The 14,208-nt window shown below is 41.0% G+C and overlaps 1 protein-coding gene across 1 annotated transcript; it reads left to right on the top strand.

The window, feature by feature from the left end:
- Positions 1 to 279: 279 nt before the first annotated feature.
- LOC108717500 (adhesion G protein-coupled receptor F5) lies at positions 280 to 12,049 on the top strand. The gene is made up of 5 exons (XM_041564145.1): positions 280 to 476; positions 3,172 to 4,294; positions 6,121 to 6,162; positions 7,430 to 7,483; positions 11,737 to 12,049. The coding sequence occupies exons 1-5, from the start codon at positions 280 to 282 to the stop codon at positions 11,752 to 11,754; spliced, it is 1,434 nt and encodes a 477-aa protein (XP_041420079.1). The 3' UTR covers positions 11,755 to 12,049.
- Positions 12,050 to 14,208: the final 2,159 nt, after the last annotated feature.

Raw genomic sequence — 14,208 nt, 5'->3', positions numbered from 1 at the left:
ATATGGGTCAGGCAAAATCGTGGTCAAAATCCAGGCAAAAGTCTAATTGGCAGGCAGATTAGAAGTGAAGACAAGGTTCAGGCAGGGTCAAAAGTCCAATAAACAGTACAGCATGAATTATCAAGCACCCAGGAACTCAAAAAACAATTCCTACGATCAAGCATTGAACCGGCGTCCTGATCGTCTTTTTATTTTGAATTTGGCGCCGGATTCCGTGACGTCATTGCGCCGGCTTCCTGACGCCAGTGTCGCAGCGCCACCGCTACCCAAGTGGTAGCTATGGCGCCACCATCTTGGCTTCGTCGAGGATGGACGCGTCAACAGGCGCTCATGACACTCTTCACGCACCCGGACTTTAGCCTGCATGAATTCCTCATCCCAGCCGCCCAGCTGGTGGTTGCTTTACTTCAAAAAGTCTCCCCTCCTCCGAGTTTTGTAGTGTATCAGTTGAAGCAGAGTGTGGAGTTGTCAAGGAGGTTAGCTTTAGGAAGGAACAGATAAATTAACCCACAACCCCGGTTGTGTTGAGGAATTAATGCATAGAGAGATGGGGAGCTGGAGCACAGAAGATCACTGTTTTTATGAAAACTATACAGATTTTTTAGTTAAAGCAAACTGAAGATAGGTTTATTTTTAGGCAGTGGACCTGTTAAAGTCATTTTACTTTTTTGACTTTAGATCCTCTAACATTTTGTGCAATATAGAGGTAAAAATATAACAAAAGGAGACCCTGAACTGTTGAGAAGGTGAAATCCCATATTAGGCAAGAATCGGGACAGCATTCCACTTTCCAAACTACAGAAATTGGTCTCCTCAGCTCCCAAATGGTATTGTTAAAAGAATAGCTGGTACTACACAGTGGGAAACAACCAACTTTTTTAAAAAGATATTTTTCAGAAAACAACAACATTTCTCAGCTTCAACAATTGCTATATTCTTTGTACTATTTGCAATCAAATACAGGGTTTGATTTGCAAATCATCCCATTCTCTATTTATTTACATTTTATACAGTGTTCCAACTTTTTTGGAAACAAGTTTAAAGACTGATTTGAAAATCTTTTTGCATTTTATATAACAGGAAATGATTCAACACAAATGTGTGGAGCGGTCCAAGAGGAAAGACTTCCAGAATCCCTCAACGGGTCATGTGTTATAAAATGGGGTCCAATGAGAAGGCCAAACCCACTGCTATTGTATATAATTATGTCCTATGTTTGCATTAATGGAAAATGGCAAATTAGCCCAGCTGTTAATTTGCCTGTAATGAGTGATGACATGCAGGTAAGTTCACAAGAATTCTTTTGTCAGCAGGCTCCCAACTCAAATCTTTAATTAGGTGCAAGTCACACGATGGTCACATCCATCTGCCACTCCAATATACTACTAACAGAAAGCACCCACAAGGGAAATCTTCTATTAAAAACCTTATTGAAATATGGGCTCTGACCTGGGGTCTTAGCAACGTTTCAGACTGACTTTGGTTCTTTTTTGAGCTCAAGCTTGAAAAGGAATCATTGTTGGCTGACTGGCTCAATATCCAAAAAATTAAAGGATTTGAGTTCTATTTTGCATTATCAGATCTCTTTTTAGCCCCATACAAAAGTATAGAAAATACACTAAATAGTCCAATAGGTTAGGAGCAGTAGGGTTCCCTGACATTCCTACACTAAAGCAGGGCGAATGGCAGAACCAGAAATAAAGTATAATCAGTCACTATGAGGCATGTAGTACAATACACCAAATATTGACATTTTAACATTGTACATATCAGTTTAAATTACATATTGTTATCATATTTTTACATTTGTATAGATGCACAGTATGAGGAATAAAGAGTGTTATCATGTAATAAACAATGGCAGTTTTTAGTAGGGATGCACCGAATCCAGGACTTGGTTTGGGAACCGGGGAGGGAAATCGCGTGACTTTATGTCACAAAACAAGGAAGTAAAAAATGTTTTATCCTTCCCTCTCCTAATGTGCAAATGTAAATTAGGATTTATTTCGGTATTCGGCCAAATCCTTTGTGAAGGAGTTGGGGGTTCAGCCGAATCCAAAATAGTGGATTCAGTACATCCCCACTTTTTACACTACTTTTTTCACTACTTAAATGCCACAATTTCGTCAATGGCCATACTTGTCCTATTGGCACAGCAATGGTACACTAGGTTGTGGGTGGTGTAAAATAATAGTGTTTTTTCCTTAAGAAAAATCACAATAAACTTTGTGTATTGCATACAACAAAATACATAGCTTTACTAATAACGCATTTATTTTATACCACTTTTTACATAAAATATGCAGCTTTGTAGTTTTTTAGGTCTATCCAGATGGTTTTAATAGCTTGGTTGTATTCAAGTCACTGGGGTTACTACCATACAGCAGATTGCAGAGGGGCTTAGGAACAGGGTCCTTCTGCGAGAAAAAAATTTGGAGGGCCTGGGATCAGCAGACCCCACTCCCTTGGGAGACCTTGGGAGTTATGCCAATAATTCAGCTAGTGGTTTGGTGGAGAGGGTGGAAATAGAGTAATAAATGCCCCTAAAAATCCTTTACAAGTGAATACAGAGCTGAGAGTTCTCTGATGAACTGCGATGAATAAAAAAAAATTTGTGAGCATCTTCAGGTTGTTGTGTTGTGATTGTTGTTTTATTGGGATCCACCAAAACAGCTACAATATATGGGGCAGATTGATCAATTTGAAAATTCGAATTTGTGAAAATTTTTATGGTCAAATTCGACTAGGGAGTTATCCAAATTTGATTAGAATTAGAATTTTAATTTGATTTTCGAGATTTATCATACTTGACAATTGACTATTCGCCGCCTAAGACCTGCCGAATTGCTACTTAAGTCAAGTGGAGAGGTCCTGGGATCAATTTGGTGATGTTTGCAGCCTTCCTGACATTCAAGTTTTTTTCAGAGAAAAAACTCGAATCGAGTTTTTCTAATTCCAGTAAAATTTGATTAGTGTTTCTAGTTCATTTAAATGCATCCAAGTTAGATTTTATTAATACATTTCGATTGGTCGAATTTATGGGAGTTTATGGGAGTTTTAAAAAACTCACATGAATCCAAAATTCGACCCTTGATAAATCTGCCCTGTTATGTGTTCTAGCAGTATAATTTATTGTATTGTAAAGTGTAATTGTGATTCCTCAATACATAGCTTTGCCTTCACTTATTGCTCTCTTTTTTTTTTTTTTGACCCTGTAAACATCACTGTGGATAAACGTAACCCTTTGAAGGATGGGAATGAGTCCGTTCATCATTTCAAGGAATATGTTATGCAGACACTTCAGTTGGTCTCTCCAGGACGGTTCCACGGTTCCACAGTTAACTTACAAAATAGCCCATTAAATGAAACCACCAGCAAAAAGGGATGCTTTATGCTGTTTGATACAAATATCAGTGGGGAGATATTTAATTTGGGCAGTTTTATAAGTTCAGCATTTATGGGGGGTCCATTTCCAGAGGGGTCAGTGTCTCTGCCGGGGGCAGTGACTTTGCAGGGGGCAGTGGCTTTGCAAGCACCTCCTGGAAGTATAGACACTGGAATTATTACGTACATAGGGCTGGGGGTTTCCTTTGCATGCTTGCTTGCCACTTTAATTATTGAAACCATCATTTGGAAATCAGTAGTTAAAAAGGACACTGTGTACATGCGCCATGTGTGCCTGGTAAATATAGCGGTGTCTCTTCTATTGGCTGATATTTGGTTTCTCATTAACCGTGCCAATTCAGACTTCATTAAACCAATTTTGTATTTCTTAGATTTAGCTTCAAATGTATTGATCTTCTTCTTCTTTATGTGCTTCTCCTTTTGGATTCTTGTGATCGGACTTTTCCTGTTCTATCGGGTGATTTTCATTTTGCATAAGATGAGTAGGAAAGCAGTGCTGATTGCTGCATTCTCTGTTGGATATGGTTGCCCCCTTCTCATTAGTGTTATTCTAGTTACATCAGTGGTGCCGAGAGAGGCATTTGCAAGTGGAAATTTTACTTGGTTTGAAACCAGCAGAACCAGAGTTGTTCTTAGTTTTCTGCTACCAGTGCTGACCATTTCATTTTTAAATCTCATCATTTTGCTGGTGGTTATATATAAATTAGTAAGGTCTCCCAAAGGAATGAAGAGAACAATTTCCAGCAGGAAAATCATCATTCAGATCATTAATATCACTGCTGTTCTGACTCCAGTTTCTTCCGTTACTTGGGGTATCAGCCTTGGAATGTTTCTTGACAACGGCAATGTAACCCTACAGTGGGTGTATTTTGCTTTCCATGCATTTCAGGTAAGTATCTGTTCTGCTTCTTATTATTTTGATAGAACCATACTTTCCAGGAATATAGTTTAGGACCAATTCCACAAGGTCCCATAATTACGAGCCCTGAACATTGTGTTGTCCAAAGAGCGAAAACTGGTCACTAGGTTTTGCCATGAAAAAACATCAATATAATTTACAGTAGGGGGTACATTATCCTTTATAATTCACGAGTGATACTCAGAGTTTTCTGTATAACTCAGCTCAGTGAATTCTAATATCCTTATCATTTACAGTAGGGGATACATTATCCCTTATAACACATGAGTGATACTCAGAGTTCCCTGTATAACTCAGCCTGCAGCCTTGTGCCTTTATATGGTCACAGAACAACCCCTCAGTGACTTCTAATATCCTTATCATTTACAGTAGGGGGTACATTATCCCTTATAATACATGAGTGATACTCAGAGTTCCCTGTATAACTCAGCCTGCAGCCTTGTGCCTTTATATGGTCACAGAACAACCCCTCAGTGACTTCTAATATCCTTATCATTTACAGTAGGGGGTACATTATCCCTTATAATACATGAAGTGATACTCAGAGTTCCCTGTATAACTCAGCCTGCAGCCTTGTGCCTTTATATGGTCACAGAACAACCCCTCAGTGACTTCTAATATCCTTATCATTTACAGTAGGGGGTACATTATCCCTTATAATACATGAGTGATACTCAGAGTTCCCTGTATAACTCAGCCTGCAGCCTGGTGCCTTTATATGGTCACAGAACAACCCCTCAGTGACCTCTAATATCCTTATCATTTACAGTAGGGGGTACATTATCCCTTATAATACATGAGTGATACTCAGAGTTCCCTGTATAACTCAGCCTGCAGCCTTGTGCCTTTATATGGTCACAGAACCCCTCAGTGACTTCTAATATCCTTATCATTTACAGTATGGGGGTACATTATGCCTTTTAATACATGAGTGATACTCAGAGTTCCCTGTATAACTGTATAAGCCTGCAGCCTGCAACAGATAGTAAGATTTCCATGACATGTATGTATACGCTTGCAGCCTTGTGCCTTTATATATTTCACAGTTGGGGTACATTTTTCCTAATGTTCAATATAACATCTGAGGTTTGTCAGTTTCCACTGTGCCTTTAACTTGATTTTGCTGTTGATCTTCCTCTTCTCATTTTAAGGTTGAGGAGGCTATCTAATTAGACACTAATACAAAATTCCTGTGTAGTACAGGTAAGGGAGCTGTTATCCAGAATGCTCGGGAAATGGGGTTTTCCAGATAATGGATCTTTCTGTAATTTGGATCTTCATACCTTAAGTCTACTAGAAAATCATGTAAACATTAAATAAACCCAATAGTCTGGTTTTGCTTCCAGTAAGGATTAATTATATCTTAGTTGGGATCAAGTTCAAGCTACTGTTTTAGTATTGCTGAGAAAAAGGAAATCATTTTTAAAAATGCTGATTATTTGGTTAAAATGGAGTCTATGGGAAACAACCCTTCTTTAATTCTGAACTTTCTGGATAATGGATTCCATACCTGTAGTCATATATCTTGCTGGTTCTTCCTATGGAGAAAGCCTCATCTGAGATAAGAAATAGGAAAAGTTTGCAGATACAGACAAGGAAACCTAACGCTGTGCATTCATGCATGTTTCTTCATATATTAAACGCAACTTTATCAGTAATAATTCTGATTTCATATATAATTAAAACATAAATCAATCCTGGGTAATTAGCATTTACCATGATCTATTCCTATTACAGTGTTATTAGAATCAACGTTGGCAAAACAATTAACAACGTCTCTTCCATTTTCACTCTAGGGAGTATTCATTTTGCTGTTTAATGTCCTGCCAAATAAAAGGGTGAGTACACCGTATTTTATAGTATTTTATACAAATATTAATATGCATTAATATACATTTCCTCCTTAGAGATGCCTTAGAGATTATGTAATTAATTATGATGCTCTCATGATGTCCTGCTATAGAGTGCCGCTTGCTTGTCTGACCTCATCAAGGGATGCCATATTGTGACTATGTATAGCTAGGCCACACACCCTTTCTGGCTTCTTGCATTTATAAGGCAAAGGTACGGCTAAGAAAACAGTTTATGTCCATATTTATTAATATAAATAAGCCCCTGCCCTAGGAAGGGAGGCCATACTGAGACTATAACAGAGACTATAATATGCAAATTTCAGGAGCATGCTCAGATTGTAACACTGCTTTGAGTATTCTACCAGAATGCCTTGTTTTAGTAAACTCCTCCACTAGAAGTATCAGGAGATTTCCCTATCTTGTCCCCTGCTGGTGATGTTATTATGCAAATGAAGGGCACACAGTAACTTCCAGCAGGGGGCAGCACTACTGAACAGCAGCTAACACACAGGTTTGGCTGATTTGAAAATAGCTTAGAAGGGTTGATAAGCAACAAGGAATTTGAACTGAGCATGTGCGAGATTTCAGAGCTGCAGTTGGCTGGGAAGATATAGGTAGAAGGAGCCAGTGAAATCCAATATGGCTGCCTCAGCTAGAACTGCAGTGGAGATAGGGGAGATCTTGCAGAAGGAATAGTGAGCTGATCATTTACATTATACAAACAATTCTAACTGTTTTAAAAAACAGATTTCTTGAACTTTCACATAGTGTATTTACTTAGGAAATGATTTTAGTTATGATTGGTGCCCTTTAAGTTAAAGGCAACTGGACATTTAGAATTTTTCTTGAAAATGTTTCACCACTCATCCGAGTGGCTTCTTCAACTGAATTTTTCTAAAACTCAAAAAATATTTGAGATTTATTAAGTGTAAAAACCACGAAAACCTTGAAAAATACAAAAATTCACCAAGTAAAAGCAGTCGAAGTCCAACGGGAGTGGCGCTGATCCTATTGGACCTTTATTTAGCCATTCAGACTTTTAGAGGTTTTTTGATTATTAGTAATTGTCTGAAAAACTGGATTTTTTTCATGGTTTTTGTATTTTTTAGCGCAATGTACAATGTTTTTGTTCATGGTTTTTTTTAGATTCTGATCTTGTAATGAATTACATGGCATTTGTAGTTTTCTGGGCACTTTCTGTTCAGTGGAAATAGAATAAATAAAATTGATTATCATGTGACTTTTTTTCCAGGCAAGAGAAGCCCTGAGAGGCCTGTGGAGCAACTGCCGCCTCTCCAAACAGAAGGTAACATTATTGCATTATAATATATGAAAGGTTTGATTCAGAGGTTCTGTATTGGTTCTGTGGGTGGGTGTGGCTAGATACGGTTTAATGTTAAATTGGTATGTACATGTCTATAAATGTCTCTGTTCATCAATGAGACTTCATTATGTACATCTTGAGGCACAACATTGTGACATCCTGTGCGCTCCCTCACAGGAAATAATGCAGGCTCTGTCTGTGACAGGAAGAACTGTGGGAATAAAAGACACGCCCCCTGTTCATTCATTGGCGGAAGTTACCTAGCATGTATGCGTGCCCTTGGTTTGTGTGTGAGCGCAAGAAACAGGAAGTCATAAGAGTATCCCCAGAGATAGTGATACAGAGACAAATGCTCATTGTAATACCAAAAATGTCAGTTTTATTTAGGTACATAAGTCAACGTGTTGCCTTAGAAATTAGGAAGGAAAAAAAATATTTTCTGAACAAGTGTTTTTGAAGTAAAATGCAGCATCTGTAGAGGCAGAAATGTCTATCTGGGAAATACTATTGGAAATGATGGGGCCCCTATGCTCAGATTGCCATGCCCTGTTATTCCCATATCTAAATCAAAATCTCTCCAATACTCAATAAAGTCCCCTTTTTGTTCATGGTCCTAAAAGCACTCCCATCTGTCTCCCATCTGTCTCCCATCTGTCTCCCATCTACCCCAAATGCCTTGGAGGCAGGTCTGGACTGAAAATCAATATAGGCCCTGTCATTTCAGGTACACAGAGGCCCAAACAGCTCACAAACAGACCCAAAACAGCCCTCACCAGCCCACTAAGGTGTAACTTTCTATGGCACCTCACAGCAGCTCCTCTGGCATTTGCCAGAACCCACAAATTGCCAGTCCGGGCCTGCTTGGAGGAATGTCCTCACTGTTGCCCTGCATACTTGCTCTGCTAATAACTCCACAGGCACTGACAAGCAGGGTCGGACTGGACATGCGGGGGCCCACCGGGTAACTATAATCCGCCCCCCCCGCGCGCATGCACGAACGTCTGGCTGCACTCCAGCGCGCATGCGCGAACGTCTCGGCACACGCCGGTGTCTGCGCAAACGCCGGTGCGCATGCGCAAACACAGACGCGCATGCAATACCGGCGCACCAATTAATTTTTATTTGGGGGCCCAGACATTGGCGGAGGGGGGCCAGAACATTAGGGGGGGAGGGGGGCTGGGCCGGCGGGGGCCCATGAAGGCCGGGGCCCACCGGGTCCCGCCGACCCAGTCCGACACTGCTGACAAGGTGTCACAATACAAATTATTTTTTTACCATAGAAGACTGTCTCTCAGCTCACAAGCTCACATACTAATGTGTTTCAGCCACACTCACCACCCCTGCAGTCACCATGAGCAGACACCCACTTCCCCAGCTGTGCCCCACCCAAAGGCAATGTTGAAACAAGTGCTGTCAAATGTGGAAGAAACACTGATGCTTTCTGTAAGGCTCTGCTGGGATTCAAGTCAGGAACCTTTGGATTTCTGGCTCTACAATTTAGCCATTGGGCCAGGTGAGCAGCTAGCAGGCTTACTCACTGCTAATTTCAGCCTATTCCCAGCAGCAGTTCAATTGCTGGGTTGGGGTCAGCCAATCAGGCTGACCCTGCCTATTTAAGGCCAGCCCTCCTCACCACAGTGCCTGAGTATTGGCCTTACTGAGAGCTGTTGTACGGTCCCTACCTCTGTCACTGCTCGTGCCCCTGACTGTACCTTGCCTTGTCTTACCTTGCCTCATCTGGTATCTATCCTCTTCCTGCTCCTGTTTCAGTCTCTATGCCCACACACCATCTTGTCCTGCTCTGCCTAGTCCTGTCTCTACACCCGCACTGTCCTGTCCTGCTCTGTCTAGTCCTGTCTCTACACCCGCACTGTCCTGTCCTGCTCTGTCTAGTCCTGTCTCTACACCCGCACTGTCCTGTCCTGCTCTGCCTAGTCCTGTCTCTATGCCCCCACTGTCCTGTCCTGCTCTGTCTAGTCCTGTCTCTACGCCCATACTGTCCTGTCCTGCTCTGTCTAGCACTGTTTCCACACCATCCTGTCCTGCTCTGCCTAATCCTGTCTCTACATGCACAATGTCTTGTCCTGTTCTGCCTTGTCCTGTCCCTACACCTGAACTGTCCTGACTCTACACCTCATCACCCAGATCCTGTCCTTTTCTCTTTGTGTTCTCTGTGCACAAACAGCTCTTGCCTGAAGGGCTTGCCTTCCCACAGACCCGGACTGGCAATCTGTGGGTTCTGGCAAATGCCAGAGGGGCTGCTATAAGGTCCCATGAAAAACAGTATTTAGTGGGCTGGTGGGGGCTGTTTGGGCCTCTATGTGGGGGGAACTTTGAGGAAGTGCCTGGTTGTTTAGGGTCACGAAACGCGTCAGTTTGCTGTTCACCCACCACTGTATCACCACTGTGTATTGCTTCAATAAAGCCGCTTCTGATTTATACACACGGTCTCCTGGTGAGAAGTCTGTCAGCGCTGAGAGTGGGAAAGAGAAATGTTTGTGCAGTCTAAACATCGGATCTAGTGACCGAGATCCCGTGATAGCAGCAAAGGATTACGTGAGACACTGTGTGGGTGAGCTCCGCCATTCCTGCTCCACACATATATTCTTTGTATGGGCTGCTTGGGCCTCTGTGTACCTGAAATGCCAGGGCCTATTTTACATAGTTACATAGTTACATAATTAAATTGGGTTGAAAAAAGACAAAGTCCATCAAGTTCAACCCCTCCAAATGAAAACCCAGCATCCATACACACACCCCTCCCTACTTTTAATTAAATACTATATACCCATACCTATACTAACTATAGAGTTTAGTATCACAATAGCCTTTGATATTATGTCTGTCCAAGAAATCATCCAAGTCCCTCTTATAGTCATTAACTGAATCAGCATCACAACATCACTCGGCAGTGCATTCCCCAACCTCACTGTCCTGACTGTGAAGAACCCCCTACGTTGCTTCAAATGAAAGTTCTTTTCTTCTAGTCTAAAGGGGAGGCCTCTGGTACGTGATCCACTTTATGGGTAAAAAGGTCCCCTCAGTCCGCCTTCTCACCTCTGCCACCTCAGCGCCCCCTATCTATCCCTGACACATTCTAACTTCCCAAGGCACCGGGGAGGAGGGCTTCAGAACCCTGAGCAACACAGTGGAAGGGAATGTGGAAACTTGACTCTAGACTGACATCATAACAGATACAGACAGAAACCCACTCAACACCCAAATGGATGACAATAAAAACAAAACTACCCTAGTGCTAACTATCTTGGAAGTACAAAATTAAGCAAATAATAATAATACTCTGCATGAAACCTAGGATAATCTTTTACTCTTCCCAGTAATGGATTTGTGGAAAGGCCACAAAGGCCCAAGCTAGGGAGGCAGAATTTTAGGGGGCGGCATGCTGCCCAACCTTACCCACATTGATTCGGAAGCTCTGGTGAGATATAATAGTTTTTAAAATTTCCTGTGCAACAATCCCCAGTAGTCTGGGCTCAATGCTAAAAATTTGTGCATGTGCACAAAGGAATGGTTATATCAAACCATTGCCAGAACCTGCCTCTTTTCCATCAGTATCCACCCTTTCTTATTTCAAACAGCTTCTAAAACTCACATTCTTGACCTCATCTTCTCCCACTGAACTACTGCAACCATCTACTATCTGACCTTTGCTTTGAGTCTAATAAATATGCTATAGGAAATTCCTTCCCTCTCTGCTGAATATTCATATCTATTAAAGCAGAGCTGGTTCGGGTGGGCACAAAGAAATTTGTGTGAAAATACAATAATTTGTATCAACTCTAACATGAGTACACTGGGTTTTTAGACAAATGGCCTGTAGATGTCACTGTGCATACTGTGGATACTTTATATACAGCTTGTAGTGTTAGAGTTACTTACTGTTGTGTTATGGCAGCATGAACCTGCTAATAAAGCACTGTTATACTCTATTAATCCTCGGCTACCAAAACATAACAAATTGGCGACGAGGATGGGATAAATGTATCAGCCTTTGCAGGACATGTAACACACACGGTTTTTAAAAACTGCGTATATAAGTTTAAAATGTGCGCACAAAAGAATTTCGTTGCGCACATAGCCAAGAAGGAATTAGAGGGAACATTGTTTGTGACTTATTTATTTTATAATTGAACAGAGAACAAATGTTACTAATGGCCATTGCCTACAAGTTGTAAATACTGCATGCTGCTTAACAGCTGCCTTTTTTATTGCAGGAAATTGAAGTGAAATGATATCACAGGAAGATCAGAAGATATTTTTGGTGCCTATAATGTTAAAGACTCTCGTGCAGCCCTCCAACTACAAATATAATGTATTTACTTTCAATTAAAGTAATTGTCATTACTTGGTAAAACATACATGTTTCACATCAGGCTTAAACATCCAGCAATAGTATTGGGTGTCCCAAATGGGTGTCAAAAAGGTTTATAATATAAAGAATCATAAGGAACATGTAAAAATCTATCTATATATCTACTGTATATATCCCTCTATTATCTATCATCTATCTATCCCTCTATCTCAAATTGTCTCAGAATATCATTCTCTACATCATACTAAACTTTAATTTAAAGGTTAACCTTTGGCACCCCCAAGTACAAATGACTTTCCTTCTCCTTTAAAGTACAGCAAATAACCATGACTGGTGCATTGAAGCTGACATAAGTGGAGTCTGGTTATGCTGACGGCAGAATGAGTGTGACAATAACAGCGACTATATAAGTGTGTGTACGGCCTTTGTGAAACATGCAGTATGCATGTGTGGGGGACTGGTAAATTAGGCAGTCCCCTAGTGTTATAGACGCATAACTGGAGGTCACGATAGGAGTGACAGACAGACAGGCTATTTATCTGAGCAGCTTGAGGCTCCTCCTAGAATTGTGAGTGGGATTAGGATTCCGGTACTAATTGCCCAGAAGTAGGGACTAAGTGTACAGATCTAGGGATGTATAGATTCCACTTAGGGAAAAGGCTGTAAGCTGGGGTACCTCCTCGCTACTGTATATGTTCTCTTCCCTGTGGGGACTGATACTGACCATTGGTGCTGTGAGTATATACCTATTCACTGTTGTTGTATGATCCTGCTTGCTCTATATGTACACTCCATTGTGGATGCTCCTGTTCAATAAATATATTCTCTGGTTAAGTTACCACTGGTGCCCAATTATTGTACCCTGCACCAAGTTACAGTTATACTACACCCTGCCTCCACACCGTTGCTAGTAGGGATAGGCGAATTTTTTCTGCCTTGAAAATGACGCACATAGACTGTATGGCGTTGTGTGTCAAAAAAAGACGCGCGTCAAAAGAATTTCACTGTGTGTCACCAAATTTTGGACGCCCATAAAGGGCGTTGGCGACATTTCCCCAGCGGCAAATTTTTGCCGAAACTAAATGGGTCAAATTCGTCCATCCCTAGTTGCGAGGGCTTATAGTTGAATAATTAAATAAATAATGGACAAAATACTGGTGGAGAAAATGTATGTGCCACAAGATTTGAAATTAATTTATCTCCTGTGTGAATGTGAAGGGTGAACCTTTTCCCTAAATGTTTTCTGTAATTTGATCTGGTTCAATGTTTACCAGTAGGTGGCAGTATCTTTTTTAGTAAAAGGGAGCCAAAAAGCTGCTCGCTAGCTGTTCTGCCAATAATTTTTGCTTCTAGAGCAACAATAACACAAAATCACATCATTAAATAAACCTATCCCTAACTAGGCCCTGCCATTGGCTCATACCCAATCCTGTACCCACATCCCCACAATGTGAGATCCAGGAAGAGAGCCCTGAGCACATGTTTGCTCTCCCTTTTATACAAATTATACTGCCACCTACTGGGCAAACCTTGCACTAGATCAAACTACATATATATATATTTCAGGAAAATGATTTTCACCTAGGTGTCTAAATTAAAGGGGAACTGCCCGAGTAAACATCTTTTAAAGGACAAGGACAGAAGAAGTAAGCTAGAAATGTTGTACATGATGTTTTGTGCTTCTGTACCAGCCCAAGGCAACCACAGCCCTTTAGCAGTAAAGATCTGTGTCTCCAAAGATGCCCCAGTAGCTCCCCATCTTCTTTTCTGCTGATTCACTGCACATGCTCTGTGCTGCTGTCACTTACTGAGCTTAGGGACCCACTCACAATATACAGTACTCATAGAATAGAAATGTCACAATATAAGGCTGATTAGTAATTAATACAGATAATTACTACATGGCAGCACAGAAACCAGTGCAATTAGCATCAGAATTGAATAATCAGCAAATCTGTAGCATCAGCTTATATTACAGCCAGGGAAGCTCATTTTCTGCTGGATAATTAGTGACGAGCCCTAAGCTTAGCTTCTCAACAGCCAATCAGAGCCCACTGAGCATGTGAGTGTCACAGACACTTTCCAAGATGGTGACCCCCTGTGACAAGTTTGAAGTCCTGGATCATTGCTGCTATTGACAAGCTCAAACTTTAGCCTTGTGCAATAAGTTCACTATATAAAATATGGCATTTTTAGTCCTATTCATTTTTTAGGGTTTCCTTCTCCTTTAACCTCAGGGTTACTATAAGTAGGAAGGCATAAATAGTTACAGTTACCATTTATATCAGTGTTGCTCCACTTATGGCCCTTTATATGGATTTATAGATGCTGTTGAGGTACAGCTATAGTTGACACCTTTTTTGTCAAAAACGGA

This window comes from Xenopus laevis, chromosome 5S, assembly GCF_017654675.1.
Source record: "Xenopus laevis strain J_2021 chromosome 5S, Xenopus_laevis_v10.1, whole genome shotgun sequence".
NCBI classification, from domain to species: Eukaryota; Metazoa; Chordata; class Amphibia; order Anura; family Pipidae; genus Xenopus; species Xenopus laevis.
Note: the sequence above shows the minus strand (reverse complement) of the source record. Positions and strands in the feature narration are given on the sequence as shown.

Excerpts from the sequence above, each read along its gene's own strand:
- LOC108717500 (XM_041564145.1), top strand. The coding sequence starts at position 280 with ATGGCGCCACCATCTTGGCTTCGTCGAGGATGGACGCGTCAACAGGCG. Across the intron at positions 4,295-6,120 it reads TTGCTTTCCATGCATTTCAG|GGAGTATTCATTTTGCTGTT; the intron begins GTAAGTATCTGT and ends TTTTCACTCTAG. Across the intron at positions 6,163-7,429 it reads ATGTCCTGCCAAATAAAAGG|GCAAGAGAAGCCCTGAGAGG; the intron begins GTGAGTACACCG and ends CTTTTTTTCCAG.